This window comes from Helicoverpa zea, chromosome 9 (assembly GCF_022581195.2).
Source record: "Helicoverpa zea isolate HzStark_Cry1AcR chromosome 9, ilHelZeax1.1, whole genome shotgun sequence".
NCBI classification, from domain to species: Eukaryota; Metazoa; Arthropoda; class Insecta; order Lepidoptera; family Noctuidae; genus Helicoverpa; species Helicoverpa zea.
Window position 1 is genome coordinate 326,668 of NC_061460.1, and position 26,931 is coordinate 353,598.

General features: G+C 36.6%; 1 protein-coding gene and 1 non-coding gene across 2 annotated transcripts in view; both read right to left on the reverse strand.

Moving 5' to 3' along the window:
* Positions 1-26,931, reverse strand: part of LOC124632924 (sodium-independent sulfate anion transporter-like) — a 55,117-nt gene that overhangs the window by 26,955 nt on the left and 1,231 nt on the right. Inside the window, exon 2 of the mRNA XM_047167938.1 lies at positions 17,894-18,683. Within this exon, the coding sequence (XP_047023894.1) occupies positions 17,894-18,326 (433 nt within the window). The 5' untranslated portion in view covers positions 18,327-18,683. The remainder of the gene's footprint in view (positions 1-17,893; positions 18,684-26,931) is intronic.
* On the reverse strand, positions 20,173-20,245 carry Trnak-uuu. The gene has a single exon. It is a non-coding gene; the product is annotated as a tRNA-Lys (tRNA).

A 26,931-nucleotide genomic window follows, 5' to 3' on the forward strand; every position in this document is an offset into this window, starting at 1 on the left:
GCAGTGTATAAAGAAAAATAAAGTTACGCTACACAAAAATATACGTAATATTATAAGTAAATACTTTAATAATATACTACATACTACTATATTACATTAAACGCCTTCCTCTCTTCTAACTATTTTGCTGTGCCCATCAGGGTCCATAATTGTGACTACCTCTATTATTTTATATTTTCCACCAAATGTACATTATGGAATGCAATAAATGATACTTTTTTGTCTTAATCTTGAGATGAAGAATGATAAATTGTGATTAGGCATGGCGAATACTACCGCCGTAGGTACTACAGTATGACAGGCTTGAAGGGAATGCTAGATGTTCAGTTATTACGTCATAGTTCAGAGCACTGATTTTACAATAAGTGCTATCATAGTTGTCTAGCACTTATTGTCAATAAGTTTTGTTTTTTTAAGGCAGATTTCAGCAAACTTGATATTTCATTAGAAGTTACTTGTAGTCTTGTAACACTTCACGCACGAGTACGACTCGTGCCGAAATATTCCGCCGCCAGCAGTTACCTACATTGTATAACGTGATATGAACCAGAAAATAAATCAACTAAGTTTTTATACATAAGTTACATACAAACCCTTACCGCTTATTAGATACAAATTGATTGGCTTTTCTTAGAAATGAGTCTGTAAGTGAGGCTTATGGTGTAGTGTTGCAAAAACCCTGTCATTACTTTATCTAATGGTTAATAATTTTCTTTGCTTTGTTGTTGAGGTCAGCTCGCGCGTTTCCACGAAACCTATCGCGAACACTGCATGAAGATCATGTAGCTATGCACTCGAATGCTACTGTATATGTATGTATGGTGTAGATATGTTGCTCGCATTGCGCTAAAACTGTGGTGTGTGCATCTAATGTGCTAGAGTGTTATGGATGTTTCCACGAGCCGTCAATGCCGAGTATTGTGAAGCAGCACAATAGACATGTGCTTGACTCACGGGTATTTGCTGCAGACCAGTTCTAACTAAAACACGCTCTATCAGATTTAGCGGGTTTTAAGTAATTCTATTGCGAGTCGATTTTTCACTAACACAAATGATAGGTATTGTGACATTCTAATAAAAGGCTTTGTAAGTTTATCTCAAGATTCTTTTCATATCTGTATTGCTATTCGATTGCAATATTATATATGGGAACTGCAAAGTTCATAGAAGCCTAATTGAAGTGCAAATAAAATGCTTATACATAATCTTTTAACATAATAATTTTATTCATGAAATTCCGAAGAACTGTTTAGCGTGTCAATATGTACCTAAACTCTTACGTATTCGAATTAATAATTTATCACATTTATGTAGAACTAATAATTATTCCATCAGCTGCAGACGGTTTGACTAGTTTGTAGTTGTCGGTCCTGTGGAAAATTTATATCGGCCGATGTAGGCTAGCGCTGTTTGGACTTTCTCAATAAACACCTATTATTTGTAAAGTGTCACGCTTTCTATAAATCGACAGTCAGGTGTTTACTTTAACGTCCTTTGACAACGATTTAACTGTTCTAAGGTGACGTATTACGCAAAACAATTTTGTGTCCATTATTTCGCTTGCTATTAACCCCAAATGTTTTTAGTGGAAATAAACGATTCTTCTTTACTGTTTAAAGTCTAATTAAGTGACCGTTTAGCACCGTTTGAATACAAATAGATATTCTTATAATGAACGTCTGACAGTAATGAGCTAATCGCAGTGATCACGAAGTGCCGCGGCTCGTGACCAACCTGCTTTGAATTAAATACAAGTGTCTTTTGTGGAGAGCAGATTGTTTGACTAGTATTACAATAGTTAGCAACAATAGCGCTACCGGTACTGAGGCTTATTGTTGTGTAATGCGTCGCCAATTTTGTTTTAGGCGTTTGTCGGCCTAAAGTCGTACGCGAGATTCATGGCGTTCATTGATTCATTCATGGCATTGATTCATTCGTGGCACGGGATTGAGCGCCGAGCGATTTTCCAATACTGTACTGTATTTGCTTGTTGCCTACTGTATTTTTTTTTATATAATAAAAAGCTTATTTAAAGTAGTTTATTTAATTATTTTAAAAGGCAGTAAGGATTGGTATTTCAGATAATGTACGAGATAACTCTCATTTAGGAAATAAATCGGGGAATTAAATTAATCGGAACAATATTCAGTCATTCCAATTATTTCAATTGCCTGAAGTTTGTAGGTAAGTAAAAACAAAAATTTTCTATGAATTAAATTAATTATCATTAGTGAGCAAGGGTCGCGACCTTGTTTTGACTGAATAAGTTTTTTTCATTATTTCGTTTCAGATAAGTGTTTTAATTAATGCGAAGTTAGATTGATAACTCTGTAGATTTCCACAATGTAATCATGATAATTATCGTACAAGTAGTTAGAAAGGTCATGTTCAATTATTTTGTGTTTAAGAAAAACATTGGTTGGGGGTGAGACAGGTCAACGGATTTTTCTATTACAGAAACAGGATGTCAAATAAAATGTTATTCCCCGATTACCATTTACTTTAAATAGCATAACGAGCATAACCACATGAGGCGCTTGATTACTCGGCATATAGTTGGCATTATGTTTTTATAGGTATCTAATGCAATAAACTATAAAATATTTTTTAATAGTTTTTTATAACTTCTTATAATCTAGACGTCGTTAAAAGTAAATCTAAGTTCTAGATGTGATGCCACACCAACACGAACATAATATTTTACATTATGATACGAGCTCATTTTGTTTTTTTTTTTTTGCCATAAAATTAGTAGGTTCGGCTTCTAGATCTGGCTAAGCTTCTTAAGTATTAGTTTAATTTACTTATCAGCATTTTTTGGAACGAAATTTTTCTTACACTATCTACATTTTAGGAAAATAAAAAATTAAGAAAACATATGATTTTTTTTCACAATGAAATATTATATAATATGGTATGAACTTTCATAATAGGCTTACGATAATGCGTCCATTTTTTAAATGATGACTTTAAAATGTTAGGTAATAAATGCATTTTTTTTGGCATGAAATATTTATATTTTCTCCAACTTTAGGTGGTGTCACGCACGATCGGTGTCGGCGCGCGCGCAGCCGGATGTTTCATACTATTGTCAACACGGCTTTGTTCAGCGGTACAATACAGTTGGGAGTTATTGGGTTTGCGCAAATGTGAGGGAATGGAAGGGTGACTCTTTTGAAACTGCATGCGGTCTACTTAGCACTACTTACAAAGCAAAATCCTTGAAATGCATTGTTTGAGCGTCACGGAGATTCAGCATTGAATATGGTTAACAAGCCAATTAAATTCGCGCACTGTGAGAAATGCTCCATTTAACGCGTCAGTAATAATAAAATAAAACGCAGAAAGGGAAATAATACGCATTTTATAACGCGTAACAATTTCGAAAAGCGAACGTTTACTAATTGTAGATTAGTCACCCCCTTTACAATCACAGCTAAATATTGTAGGTATATTTAGTAGTAGCAGAATGAAGTAAATAGTGAGTGTCCTAGTTTCCACGCTTACATCTCGTGCGTCGCTAGAAATAACTTAAGTTATTGAGTTGTCTGCATGCTCTTGTCCCGGGAGATCGCCTGATGCACTTAACGGAAGTTATCACAAACAGCGATAGACTTGCTTCATGTTACTTCACTAGCGTAATTAAAACGAAACGCTATCAAATAGGTAAATGTGTTAAGCTTCCTTATAGCCTTATTTTTGTTTTTGACGTTCGAAAAGTGCTGATTAATCAGCCTAATTTGAATTAAACGTTTTTGACTTTGAGTTTGAGAATTGCCAAACGCTAGACCTATTTACGTATTGTAAGGATTAGAATATTCTTTATCATACACCATGACGACAAAACAATACAGGATAATAAGTAAAGAAATATAGCTGAATCAGTAATCAACGACGAAAAATTGCGTACCTATGTTTTAATGAATAACATAAGCTTGTTATTATCATAAAACTTCATGGCATGAATCTAATAAAATGTCCAACTAATGAAGAATCTAAAGGAATTTACATTATAGCGTCGTTCAGTTACGACAAGGAAGTCGAGTTTTTATCAATATTTATACGCTAACACTGATTGTTATAGAGGTAACGCAACACCTCTATACAGTTACTGACTGACCTGAGTTAACACTTCCACTAAACCTATTGAACTATTAAGTCGTTGCTAATGCTAATGAGACAATCTTTAAGATAGTTTTGGGGATGGAAGTAATTTGAAGACAAGTTTTGCTTTTTAAATTGAATGTGGTTCAAAGACTGCCAAGTGAATCCTGAATCCGTTAATTTGTGTTTTTAAAACCAGGATAATAAAAGCAGTGTTTACGCTGTTTGAAAAAACCCATTTTTTGCGTCCTGTGTGCAATTATTATTCATCATTTGAATTCAATGTCATAACTGTCCCAAGTTGAATTGACAAAAAATATTTATAGTCATACGTTATTCTTTAACAATGCAATTAGGATTCAGAGCACACCTCGTGTCTGACCTCTATGTCTGTATTTGTAGAATATATTTCGTGTAGGTATTATTTTACGAAACTTTGGGTGGTCCGTCATAATTCTTGAGGTTTTTAACCTCAATAAGATTTTATCCAAAGATATCTTACGACTCACTTTTAATTATCATCGCCTTATAAATAACAAAACAATGCGATTAAAATAAAACAAAACAGCGGCATACGTGGAAACTTACGAACACTCAAACCTTCCGAATGGGCATTAATTAGGCATAGCGTATGTAAATATCAGTACGTAGGTGCATTACAATGAATTGAGTCCACCTTTCCCGCGCCTACATTCCGATGAGCTAAATAAAAACAAACAACGCTAATAGAATGCACGCGGTGCGTCTTTAGAAGTTTTCCACTAATGAGTGGCAGCCGGGTCGCATGCGCACTGCCGCCACTACAAACCTGACCTACGCGACATTAACATAACGAAAGTTTTTCTCCTTGAGAAACTTCGCGACACTAATGAGTTTATGAGAGGTAGCGAATAGCAGGTAGCTGAACTCGAATTTAATGTAAAAAATAACACGAAAATAAAAGACGTGATATTAAATGAACTCGGCCATCGAAAACTAAATTGTAAATGTAGTAAAGCTATTTTTAACATAACGAAGGTAAGTGATAAACCCAATATGATGCAGTATTTAAAAAAAATAACTAATTGGTTTGACTTTAAAATTAAGGTTCAAACACTCATCAACCTTCAAGTTTGTATTAAGTGCTCAATATTTCAAGCAAGCAGTTAGACATTAATGTTCACTTTATTATTTAATTTATTTATTTATTTATTTAAAAACACCTTAAACTATCGTTACAGGATCTCTTATCCTAATACGACAGCTAAGAACTAAAAACTAAGTATTTAAAAACTAAATTATTTACAATCACAGTAATCCACTAAAGTTAAAATTATATACTAGGTATTGTGTTTATAACATAAAATAGCAAAAATTAATCATCGCACAATCAATTCTCCGTAACAGTGAAACTCGCCTCCGCTTATGTCTTGGTGTCGCTTGCATCGCGGCAGCTTGAAGCGGCTAATAGACGATGCCAGAGCGCATGCGCGGAGAAATTCGCGCCACAACGCGCTCCGACAGCTTTCTACGTTAAGCGAAGGGAACGCACTGCGCTTGCAAAGCTTAACCTTCATGTTTAATTGCTTGAACACAATATTACATTGTACCTAGCTCTGTTATACACGTGGATAACCAGCGTTGTTTACATTTCTGACAAGTTCAATCAGGATTTTTTTCTAATTACTAACTGGATTGCTTAGCTTTTGGGATATAAAAAAGAAGGTACAGGTATTCAAATTAAGAACTATAAATATAGTTCTATATTGTCTGCACACTTTTTACGCATCGTGCAAACCTCAGACTTTATTGAACTTAATAATTGACCACAGATAGAAACCATAAGGAAAGAAACTTGTCTTATTTCTTCGTCGATTCTTAGAAATAATAGATGCAAACATTTTATTACAACACTAACCATAAACAAATGATTGATACAGACCATCTATTTATAACATTAGTTAGCGCAGTTAAGCTTATGAAATTATCTATTTTAAAATTTGTATGAGTTCACTGAATTGATTTTTCCTTATTGACTACATAAGTATTTGTCTCCGGAAAAAAATATCAAATTAAATTAAGTAATTATTGTGTCATATATCGTAGGTGTCTTAATGGCTTCGTCCTCTTTTCGTGACATATGGAAAATTTTAGGACTATATTATATGAAGTAAAAGTGTTGATAAAGAATTGGTCCAGTTTAGCTTTTGGGCTCATCTCCCTTTCTCTCCCCGAAAAATATTTCTACGACCTATGCACATCTCCTGCATAGCTTACGTACACACTTGGTAATGGTAATACTTTAATTGGCTTGTTGTGCATCAAACTGCCACATGAGCAAACATTGTCTGCGTCACATTGCACCGCTGACTGCACAGTGCACAGGTCACATCTGATTAGGTAACTATATTGTCATTAGCCTGCACTGTGTCATTTTGTTTTGACGGCACATTGCTTAGGTAACCTGTCTACATATCAGCCTGCCTTGCAATGAGGAAACTATTGTTTTACTGTAGAAGGATGTTCTAGGCGTTTATATATTAAGGGATATAGCAACGCATATTTTTATGCATGTATGTATTTAGCAGCTAAGGTGTCAATTTGTGAATGATGAATGATATCACCGGTATTTGAAGTGAGAATTAAAGAGTTTTTTTTTAGTTTCTAAAAATACACCGTTCTTCTAATAAGATAAACAGTATCTTAGAATTATTCATAGATCTTGAACTTTTCGCTTGACTGGTATAAAAATAGTTCTCACTGAATATTTAGCGAATCAAAGTCATGATGTTAAAGCAATTAGCAATGACGGGGCTTCGATATGTGGGATAATCCATTTTGCAGATTTCTTGTGCTCTCTATGATTGTAAGAACATCATAAAAAACTTTAATTGTTCTACAATAGATTTCAGTCGTTTTTGTAACTGTGGCTAAATGGTTCATTTAGGTATATACATGCTTCTATTATGAAACAAATTTACATAATATTCTGTAATAACAAAGTAATGTGTTCTTATTATCTAAAATTGTTACAGAAAGTAAAAATTTTTGTGTAAATATTTCCTAGGAAATGTATAAATTCGCGGTTCTTGTTATTTTCCGGTGACATTCACAGTAATCAAGCTTTTTACAATAACAGACTTACACACTTAATGGTTCAATGAATTTTGGTTGCAAAGTGAGTAACTTTCAGCATTGTTTTCTAACTGTTGATATAGTCTCGTTCAAAAAGGATATTACTATCCTAGACATGGTGAGTGAATCTAGACCACTGTTACCAGTTCAGGCCAGTGAGTCCGGCAGCCCAGCAGGATCTCTCGCCAGTCGCCATGTCACGGCCGCATGACTACACTGACCGCCATCTTTCACGGATCAATTGTTACACACACACACACGCGTAGCCACGTGTCTCTGTGTGCGGGCTGTTGGTAAATTTCCCATCATTTTGTGAGGGGGATCACTGATGCAAAATGTAGGTATATAAGAATAGCCACAGCATGGGATGTCATTGTCCTCGTTTCCGATGTTGTTTTTGGTGTTATCAGAGCAATTACAAGTGATATATCTCTCAGACGGCATGGCAAAGGCGTGTTTGTTGAGTTCGAACTATTGGTAGGTTAAGAAAGAGTGACAGAGGCAAGAAAGTGTAGCTATTTATTAATTAAAGTCATCTCTACTTCACAAAGAATTCTTTCGGTTGCCTGAGAGTAACTTAGAGTTGGAGGCACATGTAGTAGCTATCTTAATACAGTAGATCCCTACATTACACCCCTGTAGGATTAGGCTAGCATTGTGGCGGAAAGCCGTAAATATGGTAACTACAACACAAACACGAGTTCGTGGTTGGTCTTGGCTTCTATTGCCTTGCTAATATTTGTTTATTATTGATCTTCGAACGTGAGCAGTTTAAATGAAATCATAACATTAGGAGTGAGTTGATTGTACTGAGAACTTATTATATGTCATTACACGGGAGTTACTGGGTCCAATTCTAATGAGTAAGTATATAATTATAAAAAGTTGAACATGATTAGCTATGATATAAGATGGTCTAGTTAAGTACGCAAGAGCTTTTAAATAATAATTACAGAAGTCTAAGGTGCGTCACAAATGCTCACAACATAATTTGACTGAACACAATACTATGTATAGGATAATTAGAACATAAACCTCAAGATCCGCATTAAAATCAACAATTATAATGATGAGCATTATTTGTCAGTAAATTGTCACCAAAAAACTACTACAGAAAAACCTAGTGAACAAAAACAAAAGTGCAATAGATTCAGATCTTAAAAGAACTAGACAGGAGATAATCACTACGCTAAATATATGAACATTGTGTTCCTCCTTATTTGTTAGCGATAATGACTTACTTTCTGTCTATTTCTTAGATCTTTACAAAAAAGAGATTACATTGTTATTCAATAGCAGACAGCTTTCAAGTGTCATTGGAGGTGCTTATAATTCTGTGAACTTTGTTACATAAAATAGAGAATTGTTCCCAGAGTTGAGCATGACTGGTGCATCGAGCTATATCTAGGTAAAGCCAGTGACGTGGGTACACCCACATCCGTCTGGGATGTATCTGATCAATACTGATTAATGGCAGCCACGCGGGGAAGTAATGCAATCAATGGTTCATTGAACACATTCGCGCAAACATACCGCCACTTATTTGTGTCTTCTGTATACTAAGCTACACCTTCTTATTCTTGCTTAATAATCTATGAATTAACATAAATTAGTAAAAATCTACAAAGTAAATAAAGTCTTATAGCAGTAGTTTAGGTGTGTTCATTTGGTCTACTTAGTATGTAATTGTAATGGAAAGTTTCGAACAGTTACGCGGACTGAGGTTCAGCCAAAATTAATTTGTTTATTCATACCAGTGTTCCGGAGAATGTTTTTGTGTTTATGTCAACAAAGCATCTACATAATATGTTCCTTAAACTCCTTTCCTTTCTCCAGAAAAGACGTGGCAGCACTAATGTGCAGTCGTAAGTGTGCGACCGTGGTGTTCCGCGAACGGCTGTGTCAACAAGCGTGAGCCTCGGGTTTCAATAACAGCTGACCCGTACAATGCAAGAAACCAGAGCCCGGCTGCTGGCACAATTGTTTTTCGTGAAAACCGTACACATTTCACCGTAGGGTAGGAGAAAGTATGGCTTTGCGGAAATAGGGAACGGTTATTTCTTCCAGTATATGAAAAGCTTTGTTCCATGTTAGATCCGTTTCAAAGTCTCTCTGATGTTGTTAAAGAACTGGTTGTTTAGGGCGTTTCAAAAGGTTAAACATAAGTTCCTACATTAATTGTGTGTGTGATGTTAAAACTATCTTTAACCCCATTACTGCAATATTATATCCATATACAAAGGTCTAGAAAGTTCGTCAAAGCCTCCGGCTGCAGCTCAAGTGGCGCAATTCGTATCACTTACACTTATTGACTTGCAATGACTTCGATTATTGATCGACACTACTTAGCGCTTATTGACGTCGCGTGAGTTCCATTATGTCATTCCAGAAGGTCCCGTCAAATTACTTGTTAATAGTTCGAAAGTGCAAGGAGTTTTAAATTGATAAGCATATTATTTAGATCTGAATGAATCAATCATTCACTTATTTCAAGAATATTTTCTTACTGTGGTTCAAGAGTAACACTAATATTTTTGCGTAAGGTAGAATTTGATATTGTTAGTGGAGTCATCATCATTTTTAATTCTAATGAGTTTTCTCACATATTTCTTGAATCTCGTTCCCGATATCTTGTTCTCGGCAGATAATGATTTGGCCTCGTATAGACAGTTCACCCTAAGGAACTAATCTATCAGCGGAGAGTCGTGCCGTAGTTCCGACGTGTGCCGGAGTGGCCACCGGTGCAAGCCGCACGTCATACTGAATACTACCGCATTACTGGCTATAGTGACACTGGTCATGGAAATAGTCTAGTTTTGACTGAAGAAGTTCCGAAGGTTCATAAGGTTTGCTTCTTCCAAGGTTGTCGAGGAAGGCTCTATTATTGGTCTCTTTGGCCTGTATGTGAGTTCAGAAGTTATGGTTAAAACTCCCGACCCATTATTCTGGCTGTTTTTAAAGACAGGATTGACTGTGCCTGCGGGACCCTATCTAGGCTGTACTTAAAGGTTTAGCTGGATCTGTATACGGGCCTAACAAAATGCGCTAATATTTGTCAAACGGTCTTAGTTTTAGTTCTTCAACTTTATTATCAGTCTGAACAAAAACTGTCGCAAAAACGTTCCAAACGTGTAAAAGGAAGCCGCAGTCGGCTGCCTGCCTTGATACACCAATTACATGAAAAACTTAATTACACTCTCCAATCTCAGGAAATTGCTTTACATAGAAAAACTTATTGCTTATCGACTGTTCGGCGAATATTTCGACTCGAACTCATGATGATTCGAGATTTCGTTCAGGTCACTGACCAGAATTTCAAATTGGTTATGGTGATTTCTTAGTGTGTTGTGTAAGTAAATTGTTTTGTTAGTAAACATTGGCAAAGCGGTGAAAGTAGCGAGACGCCATCAACTTGATTAAGGTCATTATAGTAAACAAAAACAGGTGACGCTGCGCTGTCACAGTTCGTAACAGTTTGTTATTTGGGGTTCCGTATCGTAGAAGGAATGGTGAATTGGAGAATAAGTACGTCTTCTGTCCATAGTCATCCTATTTTTTTATGCGTCTAGCGTTAGAGTCACACATGACTCTTATTTCTTGATACTAGAAAAAAAAGTCGAAGGTTTTATTTTCTCTGCTCTTACTAGTTGTTACCGCAGACGAAAGGGTTACTTACGTCCAGCGTGAGGGTCGAGGTCTCGGGTCACTCGCGCAGGGCTGACGGCTTTCATTGACGTAGCGTTAAGCCCTGACCTCTCGCCCTGTGCTCTCAGATTCGGTTCCGCCATTCTTTAGGCAAAGGTCTTAACTTATAATTAGATTTATTAAAACATTCTTGGACATTATTCCATTTTTATTCTTAATCTTTTGATAGTTAGGTACTTTTTGATTTAGGTTTCCATTTTGTCTTCTAGAAAAGTCAGTCATTCATATTAATTTTCCTCGTGTATCGTTTCATAAACCATAAATTAAGCTTAATGTTTTAAGCAAATTCATTTAATGCCTACTCACAAACGTTTAATTAAGCAATTCTCACCACATCATAAGCATACACATAATGAGCGGTTGTCTATTCACCAGTCTGCACCCCCCACGTAGCGACACAAAATACTCCCTGTATTACTGCAGAGTGCTAATTAGTTAATGACAGGTGTCGCCTGCCGAACACGTGTAAGCTACACAATTTGCTTATTGTTTTCACGGATTTCTTCAAGGAATTTATCACGTTGTTTTTTACTTGGAAGATGATACTTGACTCTTACTTGTTGATAATATTGTAAGTAATTTCACGGGGACTACAATGTCAATGGTCAATATAAAGTAAGTAGGTACTTATGTTTTAGAATGTTGTGTACTGGACATAATCATCAAACAATGACGAACGTTTACAATGTAAATTATTTTAACAGTAAATATTCCACTTTTACTATCACTGTCGAACATTCACATGCATGACAAATGCAACAGAAATTGCTCGAACTCCATTTGGTCGTTATAAATTATTTGAGCAGTAAAAATAAGTTATGCAAATAATGCAAGAGAATCTTGCATTATTTGCATTTCGACACGAGTGAGACTAACGCTTAATAAATTATTATTTGCGAAATAGTAGTCTAGTGGTCGTAAGTGCGATTGCTGAACATGACATAGTGGGTTCATTATTTTCCCGTTCATTCTTAATTAATATATAGGTATCAAATCTAGAAATAAACTATTTTGCTAGCAATCGATCGGCCCCAAATACCGATTACTTCCAAGTTCCAAGGTGTCTAGCTCTATGAGAATATGAAGTAGCTATTTTAAATACTGTCTATATCTAGCACCTAAGTTAAGCACTAAGTGTACCTGGCTAGCGTTTGAGAAGGCTGCAGTAACAATAGAACTACTGTAAGATAGACATCTCTTGCCGATACATATCTGTGAATGTCAGACGTTGTGCAAACCGCACTTGAAAATGTCGAGCTAACAGCTAGTATTTATTTGTTAAGGTCCAAGCAAGATACTAGACGAAATGCATAATATATGGGATAGAGAGTACTGACTCAACGTCTACCTGTGTGACTCAATGTCCCGAATGGCACTGATTTATTAGTTCATTCGAAGATTGCATGTAAGATATAATGTGATGCTAATCCGGGGGTACCGCACGATTTCCCGCGAAGCAGCTGGCCTACTTGCTGGACTGCCACCGTGGGATCTGGAGGCGAGGGTCTTCTTGCGCCTGTACGACTGGCGCGAGGAGGCTCAGCGCCGGGGAGAAACCCCGTTGCCGCGGCAAGTTGTCGCGCAGCGGACGGAGCTCCGGCGCGATCTCATGGTGGCCTGGAGGGAGCGACTGTCGCAACCCAGTGCAGGGCACGCCACCATCGTGGCGGTAAGTCCCCTCTTTGAGGAGTGGCTCGGGAGGAGTCACGGCGCCCTCACGTACCGCATGACGCAGGTCCTCACCGGACACGGTTGTTTCGGGAGGTACCTGCACCGCATCGGTCGTGAGGAGGCGCCCGGGTGTCACCATTGTGCGGACAGCCCCGAGGACACGGTGGACCACACAGTCCAGGTGTGCCCCGCATGGGAGGGGCACCGCCGGGTCCTCGTCGAGGCTTTGGGCGGCGGCGACCTCTCGCGTCCGGCCCTGGTTCAGGCCATGGTCCGGGGCGAGAGGGAATGGGATGCCGTCGCCTCCTTCTGCGAAGCGGTCATGCTCGAGAAGGAGGAGGCGGAACGCCAGAGAGTTCGCACCTCTCATCCCGGCCGCCGCGCTGGACCAGGTAGACACCATGGGCGCCGGGTGTCGCGAGATGACTCCCGGCCACCGTAGGCGTGGGTCTGTGGGCGGTGAGTTCGGGTGGCTCATCGTCCCTCTGTCTTCCTAGACGACAGACCCGTGTCGACGGCGCGCGTTGTTCCACGCGCTCCTCAAAGAGATGTCAGCAACCCCAGCGGGGCCCAGCAGGGCCAAGGCCTGCCGGGGCTGCGGGTTGTTCGAAAGAGATACCGCGGCCCTGGTACATAAAAGGCCTATGACGGAACACGACGATTTTAGTCAGTAAAAGTCTGACACTCCCTCACCGCTGCTAACCCACAGCGGGAGGGGTCATTTGATGATTTTACGTCGCTAAAAAAAAAAAAAAAAGATATAATGTGATACCGATCGTTGCTTCTTGGGCAGAATGTTAAATAAGTAAACAAAAGAAACGCGGAGAAAGTTCTAGTATTATTCTATCATATTACAATATGTTACGACAGCCTCTATAGTCTTATCTCTGTAAGTATCTCTTAATTTTGTGTCTCCAGAGAACTTATTTCAGAAATTAATTTCATGTTGTCAATATATTGGTACAGTTATCAATTCTAAGTACGGCTATATAGCGGAAGATGCAAAATTCCACGTATTATTATTTGTAAAGGTTAGAAAAAATTGTATTCGCAGAAATAAGGTTTAACCAGATTAGCAAAATCATTATATTTAAGGTGTCCCGACATTATATTTATAATAAGACCTTGCATTTTTAAGCCGTTTGGGGTTGAAACCCTGGGACCATAGGGCCCAAGTGCCCACAGACTCTTTCGAGAAATTAGTAAGCGATTAGTGGAGTCCACTCGTGACCAAAGGGCTGGCCTATACTTCGGTCAAAGGATATGCATTGCCATCCAGCGTGGCAATGCAGCCAGCCTTTTGGGCACGATCCCAGCTGACAGCGATGCGGATGAATATTTTGATACTTAGTTTTAATATTTCCCTATAATAAGATCATTTTGTAAAACTATTGAATAAAAGATAAGACCTAGTTTTATTCAGAACACTGGAAACCATTTAAATTGTTCTTCAAACAGAAGTTGAAGTAACACAAATGTTGCTTCAAAAAATATTTATTACGAGTTACGTACCTGCAATGCTATGTTTGAAATAATTTTCCAATTTTATTTCAAGGCAAGATTATCGCAAACACATTTTATTGATTTACCTATGTTTATGTAGAAAAAGGTGTAAAACTTTTCCTACAATTTATTACATAGGAGAGGTTGTTTGTTTTGAATGATCTATCATCGTGTCATATATTATAGATCGAAGCAAGGCGTCAATTGTAACCTCCTTGGCGGCGAGTGGTGGCCGAGACCTATACAAAGATGGGCTGTGAATGTCCGACAACAAGTTCAATATAGCCGGCAATGCTAAGCGCCGTTTCTAGTTGAAGCAATTAAAATTACTTTTCTATTCCCTGATTATTCATAGTAGAAAATGTTGGTAAAATATAACGTGAAATATTTTCAGTAGGATAATTCGTTTATTTCTCATGTAAATATTACGGCTCGGATTTTGACGAAACATTGCAATTCTTTGATGTTTACATTATTTCGTTGTATTAGTTATTTATAAGTTACCATTATACAAAAAACTAGTTTGTAACTTTGATTGTATAACATTCGTTTCATACTATAAACAGTTGCGATCACCTAAATTGCCACCCGCCAACATTCACGAAATCATCCTCCAAGGATGACTGGAGAAAAAGCGGAACACCCACTCAAGCCAAGTTCACGAGGAGATGAGTAACAGCCTCTCATTGATAATGTAATGTGAGACAATGTGACAAGGTTCCACGTCACAGTCCCGGGAAGTCATACATTGTGGAACGAGCACTTAATACAAGTGACAAGGTGCGAGACTGGTATGATGCAGAAGAAGTGCAGTAGTGCAATGGAAATATGAAATTTATTGAGGAAGAAATGTTGTTTTAGCGGGAAAGAGAAGCAGATCACAAAAATATAGGGTAAATAAGTTTCAAACATAAAGTATCCTTCGGTGGTTAAAAGCAGTTTAAAGATAGGAAGATCAGATAGGTAACTCGTGGCTTTAAAGTATGATTCTCATGAAGATTTATCTAAGAATTGAATGTATAAAACATTACACGATCTTATCATAAATGCAAATGTAATTAGCAAGCTGTCATTCTATTCTAATGGACGCCTGCAACAGGCGGTAATATCGGCGATACGATCAACTAAAGTGGCGTATGATTGCGATGCACCGAGGAAGCTGCATCGTGATGCACTCGCCGGAAATGCACCGGCGACTATACGCTGATAACTGTTTGATATAGCGTGAGAGAATGCTTTAATTGCTATTTGCGATTGCATTTTGTTTTTATAATATATATTGTTCTAGAATGATTGAGGAATTCTTCTGTACCTGTCTGCTGTTTAAAAACAATAGAAGTAAGGATTTATTGACTAGCTTACAGGCCTGCACTTGGGTATCTTCATACAGAATTTGATCCCAAATGGATGTGCTGGCTTATCATATTTGCGGTTTTAATTTTAAATTGAGTGGGTAAGCAAAACATGTTATACTCAGCTTTTTGTACACGAGTCTAGACGCTGGCCTTACAATATTTCTGTCTACCCACACTATTTCACAGTGAGCCTACTGTTCTCCTCGTGGGTTGTCGATGTGTCAGCACGTTTGTGGTCTAACATTGAGGTCTGCACGAGACTCGGCACGTGCAGTCAAGATATTGAATTTACCTGCCTATGTTCCATGTCTAAACTTTACTAGGGCGCTCAATTTGAAGTGAGAGTTTTTCTACATTTACATCAATTTACGTCAAAATCTGAACGGAATTAAGAGAACACTTGTATTTACTAGGAATTAAAAAAAGTACAGGGTATTTTTTATACAATGATGTGCTCATTGTCTATGTGAGGATTAGATTAATCCTTCTTGGTAAAAATTAAGTAAATCTGGATTTTTAACGACTTCCAAAAAATACCCATTGTTTTCCTAGCTTTAGACAATAAGGATTAAAAAAATCATTAGTGCATATTTTCTAAGTAAATAAAAAAGTAAATTAGCATACCGTGATGCTTATTTATTTTTTTAATATCCGTGTAAAATTAAATATTAAAAAATAAATGTTAAATTAAATTAAATTACCCACTCGTTATTTTAATCCTGAATTTTATTATTTCCTCATGAAAAAGACAATCAGGTTGTCAGTCACGATTCAAAAATATTAAATTACGAAGCTAAACTATTACTGTAATCCGGTTATGTAAGAACCGTCATAAAATAATGATGGGTTTCCTGGTTCATCAGCTCAAGCTAGATTGTCTAGACTTTATTGTCAGATTTCGTGTCCGTGAATTTGTAACGCACATAGCCGTAGCTGTGGGATTTTCATACAGAACTTTTGAAGTAAGACAATATATCCTAAGTCCAGGTGAATAACAAAAACAAAAATTTCTGTTGGTCTCCGTTTCTTAAAGAAATGTATGATAACAAGTTCCTTAGAAAAAGTGAGAACTTTTAACTCATTTTTTGAGCATGTTTAACTCGATTAAATTCGCGAACATCAGAACTCAAATTCTTTTACAATTGTTTAACTGCGATTCTAAACTATTCGGCTCTCAAATATTGACGCGATGTCGCAATAGGCCAGCTTCCGTCTTCCGCAGGTCACAGCTTCAATGCCTAGCTGCGTAAATATTTGTTCCGTCCACTGGTCTGTACAATGACGGCCGAGGAAGGAATACTTCGGCTATGAGTGTGAACGTTAACATGTTTATTCAAATGAAATTGGTTTACTAACAGTGCCACATATCTTAGTGATTACTATCTACTGTGATTTAACGAAACTGAGAGATCGACAATAATTTATGTAATGGATAATTGTAAGTTATGAGTGTTGTGTCTCAAAATCTACAGGTCATTGTTTAAAAATCATAAATCGGATAGTAAAAAAATACTAAAAGAAATCATGATATTGGAGATAATTGTTAAGTAAAATTACAAAATAAGAGTTAGACTTGTAATAATTGAAAGTTTAAGTTGTAAATTACCTAGATGTAATCAACGGCTGAATTTAATGAGTATCAAAGATTAATATAGACTAAATTGTTGATGTAAATAAATGTATTGAATGATGGTTTTGGATAAGAATTTATTCTAGATTTGATTGAATCCAGAAAACCAGAAGCAGCCTAAAAATATTGCTTTAAAAATGTTATAACATTATATTAACAGCAAACTTGTCGATGATTTACAGCAAAACATTTCTTTTGGAATTTATTGCGTGCAGTGTTTGCGATAGCGAATGTGTAAGTTTCGCAAGTTCATCATAAATCACGTTATGTAAGTGTAACGGTTCATGTAATCATTGCGATTCGTGTCAAAGTCAGGTTGCCGATAGACTCGCTCATAGCCTCATTAATTTGATAAAGGATACTAATGTTTCATCAAATGTGACTCGATGTTGCAAGTTAAAAAGGTCAATGTCACATCTTCTAGTGATGAATTTCAGTTCAGCTTTTTGGGGGTATTTTTAGACGTGTATGGGTTTGTTGTCTTAGTTGTCTTTAATTTTACATCTCAGCGATATTTGATTAAGTCATCTAAGATTATTATATGAAAGTCCGTCCATTTCAGCAATACTTATGCAAACGCATAACTCAAGTAAAAAACTTGTAAAGGATCGTAACTATAGCGTGTCGTTAAATATGTAAGTGTTGCAGAATACAATGGTTTTACATTATTACTCTACAAACTATAACTTCTATCTTGTTTGGAATTCCTACTTAGAACAAAGACACGAGATTTGTTTTGACTGAAAAGTCAAAATAGACTAGACAGGTTTTTCCGGCATCACAGATATCAAACAATATGTAGATTACTCACGGGGGTATGGGGTGTTGCAGGCGGCGCGGTGGCAGGCCCGGCAGGGGTCGCGCGCGTCCTGCCCCAGCGCCAGCGTGGGCGCCAGGCTGGGCCGCGGGCACAGCTTGCAGCCGCCGTTGTACTTCTCGCACAGGCACACGTCCTTGTCCAGCCCCTCCACCTTCAGCTCGTTGAGCCCGAACTTGTCGCACTCCTGCTTGGCCAGCGAGGCCGCCAGCTTGTCCGACTCCTTGAGGAAGTCGCACGCGTGCGGGCACACGTGGCAGCGCTTCGCCTCCAGGTTGCGGTTGGACTCGGAGCTGATGTTGTCGTTCTGGTTGCTGTCCAGCTCCGGCTCCTTCTTGTTGGTGCTGTCGGTGCTGCCCGTCATGTACGACGTGAGGGTCACTTCGGACGCGGACCGCACTGTATTGTTCAACTTATACTTCGTCATGTTTCAGTCTTGTGTCAAACCAAATTAAAATACGGTTTTGAACGCCGAGGCCCGAGACATTTTATTTTGACGGTCGCATTTGAATTTATTTACTTAAAGTAATCACAACACTGGTAAATTAAATTAATTTTGTGTTCATTATTATCACAGATGGCGTAGGAATGTTTGTTTGTCACAATGTTGTCGTTGTCGTTGACGCGGATTGTTATTTATTATTGTATATAGCGGGTTGCGGATGGAGTCGTATTTATTCGTTTGAGTTTGTGCGAGTGTCGGCCGCCGCGCTGTGCCGACTGTGGCGAGCGAATGACTGGAGCTGTGGCGAAATGGCGCGAAATCACCAGCGACGGCCGGCGGCTGAAACAAGGGGTTGTCGTTAGCATACAACGTGAGCTCGTGCGCGGGACAGGTGTGCGGCGCCGCGTCGCGCCGCTGCCGAGCTGCATACAAGTTCACAGTTCACGCGGATACAAGGGCAGCGCAGGGAGTCTACAGATGACGTCATTCGGCAAACGTTTTCGCATTATTTAATGTAAACTACAGGAGGGATAGCTGTATCATGGTCGTACCATCAAGGTCTTTGGCTACTTTTTTATCGCAGAATGGATTGTTTGCTACAGATCTTAGAGAGATTTAAAAAAATATACCTATGTAAAAAAAAAGATTGGTCACTCACTTCAGTAAGTGTTTGGTCAACAGGCCTCGGCTAACTTTTTGTCCTTCTTGTGACCACAAAAAAGTTGCGTGGTTAGAGATACATAAATACAAATCGGTCATCGACTTCTAGCAAAATACTTGATACCTACAGTGCCATGTTGGAAATCCGAAAAGTTTTTGTGCCTTAGTAACCTAATACCCACTATTTAATAGTCAGGTTCTAATCTAACAGCAGCTGGTATTTTTCCCATGATTTTGAATGATTGCATTTTCTGGTCCTTCAAACCTTCAGTCAGACATGTGTTGCTGGGGAGTTTGTTGCGCCACTTCTTCTTCCCAGCAAAAACACATAGGAAGTGGTGACAGATGGGAGCTGTTTCATGTCATATTTCATATTCGAAATGCTGCCTTTCAGGCAATTTTTTTCATATAATGCATTTTGAAAAGAGGAAGTTTGTAAACCTCCCGCAATTTAGCCACCCATTCAATCCTGAAAATATGTACATTATTTCCGGTGTTCACAACGGTAGCAGTTTTTCCTCTCACCACTTTTTGCACAGTTTATTATTTAATGTATTGTCATTTTGTGACAATCTACAATTTCCTGCTGTCGGTATAAAAAAATAATAGTATCTAATTCCAACGTGATGTGGCATTTAATGACGTATTGTGTATGTATTTATTATAATATATAGTAAATTGGTGGCCTCATGCATATCATTTTATGTTCTCCATGATGTGACAAATTACTGAAGGACTATGATTATGCCTCAAATTGTTACTTACAAAATGGGCGATTTAATACGCGAAAATAGAATCATTATACGAGTGAAGTAACGCCGTTTGCATTTCCTTTTGGATAAACAGTGAATTTATTTGACCATAATTCAGAGGAACAAGTCATGGTTGGTTATGTTTAATTTATTGCTTCACACTGATGAGCAATTAAAATAGTCATTATTGCGTGCACTAAACCTAAAGTTGTTAGGTGTTAAGTGTTTTTTGCTTGTTAAACTTATTTTACGGTAGACATTTAATCCCACATAAAACAAAAGGAAGGAATTTTAATAACTGCACTATAAAAATATTTGATTCTGCATAATAAGTGTGGGAAACAATTAAATACGTAAGCTACATTATAATAACATTTCATTTTTATAAAATCAAAACAAAAAACAGCAAAAAGTACCGCCCGAACAGGGACTTGAACCCTGGACCCTTGGATTAAAAGTCCAATGCTCTACCGACTGAGCTATCCGGGCTCTGCGGAGATGATCGAAATATAAAATCGTTATCTACGTACATGTCAGATTTCAACAAAATGATGTCATAATTTATGTTTGAACTATATACGGGTGGTAATTAATGATAAATAATTAAGTAACATGTGGTAATAGAGTGATTATCTAATGTTGTCCAATTACAAGGCTTACCTTGAAATTAGGAATCATTGTTCTAAAGCGAATCAATTTATTTAACGTGATAAGATTTCACGGTTAATTATGTGTTTTTATTCTTATTTCACTCCATTTTTTGTAAAAATATAGTAAAGAAACATTAAAACGTAGCAAGATCCACGCGGTCCGGTATCGAAACATATTAATCTTGATCGATACGAAGCGGGACTACAACTTTAGGTTCAGTTATCAATACTCAAGGAACCCTCATCATTTTTACCATTAAATAATAATATACCTATGACGAAATCAAAATTTTAAATTCAAGAGCATTTTAACGGTATCATTTATGCGCCGGCGTCGTACGCACATGTAAATCCTTCAATCATATTAAACATATTCTATGTTCAGCTTCCTGATAAAACAAGTTTCACTACGCAGCCACTATTGTCATACATTTGGATGCTAAGTTCTACTCATTTCCTTGAAATTCATAACTAACTTGGTAGATAATAAGTGATGTTCAAACAAGGGATATTTACGAGTGCCTGGTCAAACACAAACAGTAAATGAGTAACGGTAGGTTTGTATGGCGAGTAGTGTGCCTACCAGGAGCTCTGCAAGCTGTGACGTCACAAGGTCATCGACCCGGCGGACCAAGGCCGGGCCGCTAAGGGCGCAAATAATGTGGATGGGATGTCTCAGGTAGGGTTGAAATGGGGATAAAACTTTTCAATAGGCTTCGAACGGTGTTTTAAAGAAAGTTTTCAGCGACATACACAATAATATGTCTGTAAAGATGGTAGGGGCTAGTTGTAGTGTCAGTTCAATTTTATTCGGTAAAAAAGCAGTCTTTGGAAAGCATTCATATTTCATCAAGAATGGTATGAGGTCTAGGCGATTTCAAAAATAAAATTAAGCAGGCATGCTTGAAGAATATTAGAATTCGTAGCTAGTGAGTTCAGACACATTATTATTTAAAGTATTTTAGATCTAATAGACGAATTTATTTTAGCAACAATGTTAAAAATAGTCACGGAAAAACACTATTTAATTGAGTAAAAAACATAATAACTTATTGGATCTTAATAAAACTCTATTAGATATCGTATTTTGGTATTTCCTAGATGCAGAAGGTCACAGGATAGCTAGGAATAACAATCGATGTCGTGACACTTAATTCATAATGATAGGTTCAGACGGGCGACAGTTGCACGACTTTTGTATCTTAAAGGGAAACGCAAAAATGATTGCTTGTCGCGAAACTTACTGAGAGGACTCGCAAGAACCGCAATAAGTATAGAAAACGTATAAGCATTTTGTCATTTGGTTAATATTTAATTCTTTGGAAAGTCAATCAATCAATGCAACATTCGGTTTCATACGGGAACAAATATTTTCCATAGATTATTATAAATTAATAACATTTTGTACATAGTAAGTACGCAGTTTGAATTTTAGTCTCGCAGTGACTTTATATTAATAGTCTAAAATAAAATAATCTCAAAGGAAACCACCATTATTCAATACATTTTAATAAATAAAAATCGATGCACTTTGTCGTCAGTCTGTGTCAACACTTAGTTATTAGAAGCGTAATTTATTTCTTATGGCAACTACTATGTAATAAATGAGCAGTATTACATCAGTTATAAATTAATAAATTAACCACCATGTTCTGTATATTTATGTGTTAACTTAGAAGCTATAAATCTCATTAAAAAGTTAGTTAATTTAGTATTCAACGTAAGCGAACTCAGTTGTGTAAAAATTATTTGGTACTTATTAAGAAACATATTTTTGGCATTTTTTCATGCCATTTTTTTGAGACAGTAAGCTATGTAGTAATAAGTTAAAATGGACATTTAAATACATGGATATTAAGAAATCATCAGAATGTCTTGTAAGACATTAATTTTATATGAAAAAAATGTTAGTTCTCGGTAATAGTCAGGTAAATAGCCATAATATCTTTATTGCAAACATTATATACACATAATGTCATGTATGTACAATTACATACGGTAATATGATGAATTTACAATAATTTGTTAGCAGATTACATGACAATCTTCTGGTTTCATCAGAATTGCTAAAGACATATTATTCTTTGAGATATGTTGAGACTGTGTAGAACATTTTACAATATTATAGGGACTTAGGAAATTCTATGTCATTATTTTTGGCACATAGAGAAGGACGGCACATTGCAAATAATCTAGGTACAAACAAATTATTAATTATTTAATTACACGCTTACTAGAACATGTACTAATCATTATAATATAACCTACCACTCGATTACTAACTACTGAATACAATGTTATAAAATTAAATGTATTTTTCATAGAACAACAGAACCAATTATATGTAGAGAATTTTGACTGACTTCTGCGGGATACAGATACAGATACTCGCAAGTTTTTATCCAGACGAGTGAAATACTCAGTTGTAAAACGCAGGAAAACATCGGGATGCAGCTAGTATAGTATAATTGCCATAATTTAATCTGAATGCGGTGTGACCAATTAGGTATTTATATAATCATAGTTATTATACTGATTGACATCCCACACTAGCTCTATTGCATTGTTTCCTTAAATCTGTACATTTTATCGTAATGTACTTAATGTGGCTAATTTACCTCTAATCAGGTATTTCCTCTATTGGCACGTGAGCATTGTTGCAATTATGTATTGTTGTTATTTTATTTATCCTGGCTACAGTACCTATCCTTAAATGTTATGTTGTAGGCGGAATATTGGTGTGTTTGTTTTAGCAGGCACTTTTAGTATTCTGAAGAAATAAATATCTGTGGTTTTGGGCTTCACAATACAATGAGTTAACCAATAAGTAATTATTGTAAAAGATTGTAGGGCAATTCTAATCGAGAGTTATGAAGGACTAGGTAAGTATGTGAAAGAATATGAGTATGAGAAACTGTTTACAAACAAATAAACAGTAGTCACAATATTAATGAATACTAGAACAGTGGATAAACTATCTCACATCACAGCATGTCAAATTGCTCGCGCGAGTCACGTGCGCGCGCGGTCTGCGCGTGCGCCGCGTGCTGCTGTGACGTCATACACATATCGCGTGGGTATTGCAGAAGAACCAGTTTGGATGTCACGGTGAATAGTTTTATTGCGATAATAATACTACTACTAGAGTTTTAACTGTAGTTAAGTAAATCACTTGCTTTAGTTATTGTAGATTTGTATGCAGCCTTTAGATTTTTTATTAATATTCATATCTTTACTTAACTGTTTGTTCTCTTCGATAAAGCCATGTTAACGTCGCAAAAAATTACAGGTCCTCATCGTTGTTCAAACTTCAAAAGTTTTTATCAGATCAATCGATGATCATTCCAAGAACTAGGAGGACTTTGTAATCGTGAATTTAAAGAAAAATACTTCGTGTTTTTTTTATATCTTGCAATAAGTAAGCCTTCTTGAAATCGCCTGCATTGCGTGAATCGATAAACATTTCTATTTTCCGAGAACAGACAGAGTCCCATAGTTATAATTGTTTAACAATATTACCATTTGTCTTATCGAACGATAATCACTGGTAATTGGAACAATTAATTACTGATCGAGGGAAATGACTGACATTAACATGAAAGATATACAAATAGAAATTACACCATCTTGTTTTTTTGCTTTTATTTTTTGTCCATTTGTTTTTTTTTAAGTAACGGTATAACATAGAGATGTCGCAGTCAAGGAAAGGTTATTGCAACTCGATAAAGGCAACAATTGTTTAAATGATTATGCCTTTAAAACAAATAAAAATCATTGTTCTTTATTTATGTTTCATAAAATAACGATTTTATAAAATTTGCAGTTTATTTAAAAAAAACGGCATTAGTCACTACAAACGCTTTAATGAAGATTATTATTTATATATTTATCGAAAATTACATAATTACTATGCACTGTACCTACGTACAAGCATGTAAACCTCTGATAAATAAAGACTGAATGAATTAAATCAAACAATGTAGGCAACTAGCAATTGTTTCATTCAAAACTAAGGTTTATAAACAAGGATAATAAGTAAAATTGTAAAAACTAACAATACATATTTTCATTTTAATAACGTCTTTCAACAATTGTTCATAACAATTTTTGTAGTCGTCGCATTCAAGGGTGGTAGATTTTCATTCAAGGCTAAGTTAAAAGGTAAGTTTTGCTTTTTAATAAGCCAACGCATTCAATAGACAGTTAGTCATTGAAAACTATAGTATATTACCTACTTATTACCATATTTGGTCAAATCTCAGTGTTTCTAGCACATTGCTAAAGTGCTCGGATGATCATGTATTTTGGACCAGAATATTTATAAGTGTTATGATACAAAACCACCCATAAGCACATGCCCTGCCTGTGGCACAGACTCTGCCCATGCTGTAACACAAAAGAGCTTGAAGTTTGTAAACAAGAGCAACAGTTACGAGCCTCTGATATTTGATGGTGCCACTGAAATAACCCTTTCAACTTCAGCCTGAGTTATTGCGAAGCTTTTGAAGTTTTTTGCAAGTCATCTATTTAGTAACTAGCTTTTGTCTATGAAACGGGTGAGAAACGTATTACACACTGAATGCAAGTGAAAGATTTTCTTAAAAAGGTTGAATGTTATATAGTAGCTACGGAGATATTGTGAATGTGACTGTACTTTTTATATAACACAAAAATATAAAGAAAAAAAAATATCGGAACAACCTGAAAATAAGTCATCGTCTTTCGGATGATCGTAATGATTTAAGTTTGAGTATAGTAGCTGATCGTAATGATTATGTACATTATGTTCATAAGTTTTTGCGGCATAGTAAAACATCTGAGTAGGTACCTATAATCGGTCAGAATACCCAAATTGCACGGAAATCGCTGTCACAGAAATAGGCCAATTTTTGTATAATTAGAGGCAAACTCTGCGCGACCAATTCGATTGTCGTGAAAATTGCTCCCAAAGATTACCTTTCATATTATCTAATTATATTTAATTGTGCTTAAATTATGTAGGTATCGCAATTTGCCTAAAAATTTATAAAAAATTCAATTAAGTTTTTCAGTCAGGTTCATTCCAGACAATTATTTCCTGGTTAGGAACGTGTGACTGTACGCGTGACTCGTGTATATTTAGATGTTTTTCATTCATAAGGTGTTAGCTTAGAGGTCATCAACTCAAGAAGACTATTTAGTGTAGCGTGTAGCCAATATCTAAATTTCTTTATAATCGGTTGTTATGTGTTTTTTCTTGGTGAGAATTTATTACCCCTACTATTGCATATTGGGAACTAAGTAAGTATATTATCGAATAGATGTATGCAATACCCGCTGCAAGAGTCATTCGTTCCTAAACAGACAGCCCTGCCCCCCGACCTTGCTTGCACGATCACCACTCGGCGCTAAAAAACGGTTCGACATTAATTAGTCAACATAATTAATTAGCATCGGTTACGAAACACTGGCGCTAATTACTAGACAGAACCTTAAACTGTACGTCCTCTAGTAGATCTAGACTGACGGGAGGTCGACATTCACAAGACCTTACCAAACTAGTCGACTTACGATATTAGTTAACTAGTAATGCTGATTACTCTCACTATATTTCTAAGACTGCAAATTTTGCCATCATCATTACTAGAATCACTCCTACTCATTGTTCTACTTAAGTAGTAACTAGTAATCAGTGGATCTACCTTGCAAATTCCTAAATGTGCGTCGTGATGATGATCTGCATATTTTCAGGTCAAAACTACTAGTAAAGATGACCATTTGTGATTGCTATGACTATAAATGTAACTTAGCTGTCAAATCTATCATGCAGCAGTAGCTTAGACTAAACAATGTTACTTGTGTAATATAATCTTCACAGCTTCTATTTCTGCCAGCAACAGGGCTTTATGACCTAATTCGTGTTGGACCAAGATTGTGACAAAAATGTAACTTCCTACTTATCTTCATAGACAAATATTTGAACTCCCAAAATAAAAACCAATAATAAAATTAAAGAACTTTCTAGTATCGGATTATCAGTCGGTATCCGCGGGATCGCGTGTGACGGAAGGGCCCTGACTTGCCATACACAGTCCGGTAGAATTGTAAAACCTAGAAATACAAGTGCACAGCAATTTATATTATTGCAAGTGCGCCTCGTTCAACTTGGCCACGATACCGGGTCAAGCACTTAATGTACTTGGCATTTTTGAGACATTCCTTTTTGAAACACTGGTTTAAATATGGATAAGTTCATTTATAAGTTGTTTGAACTTGTATAACAGTGTTGCTAAGAAAAAGCTTTACAAAATCCTAACTCTTTACAACGAATCTTGTTGGATCTTTTAAGCCCAAAACATAGCTTTGCAGACTCACTCGAGATCATAGTTGAAAATGCCTGAGACAGTGACACAGAAATATTATACATACAGACAACATTTTTGCAAACTGTTTTGATAGAACGTGACTTTCTTTTAGCTGGGTCATCAGGCCCCTACCTTGGCATTAACTCTTTAGGGTATCTAATCATAACACTAACAGTTACAG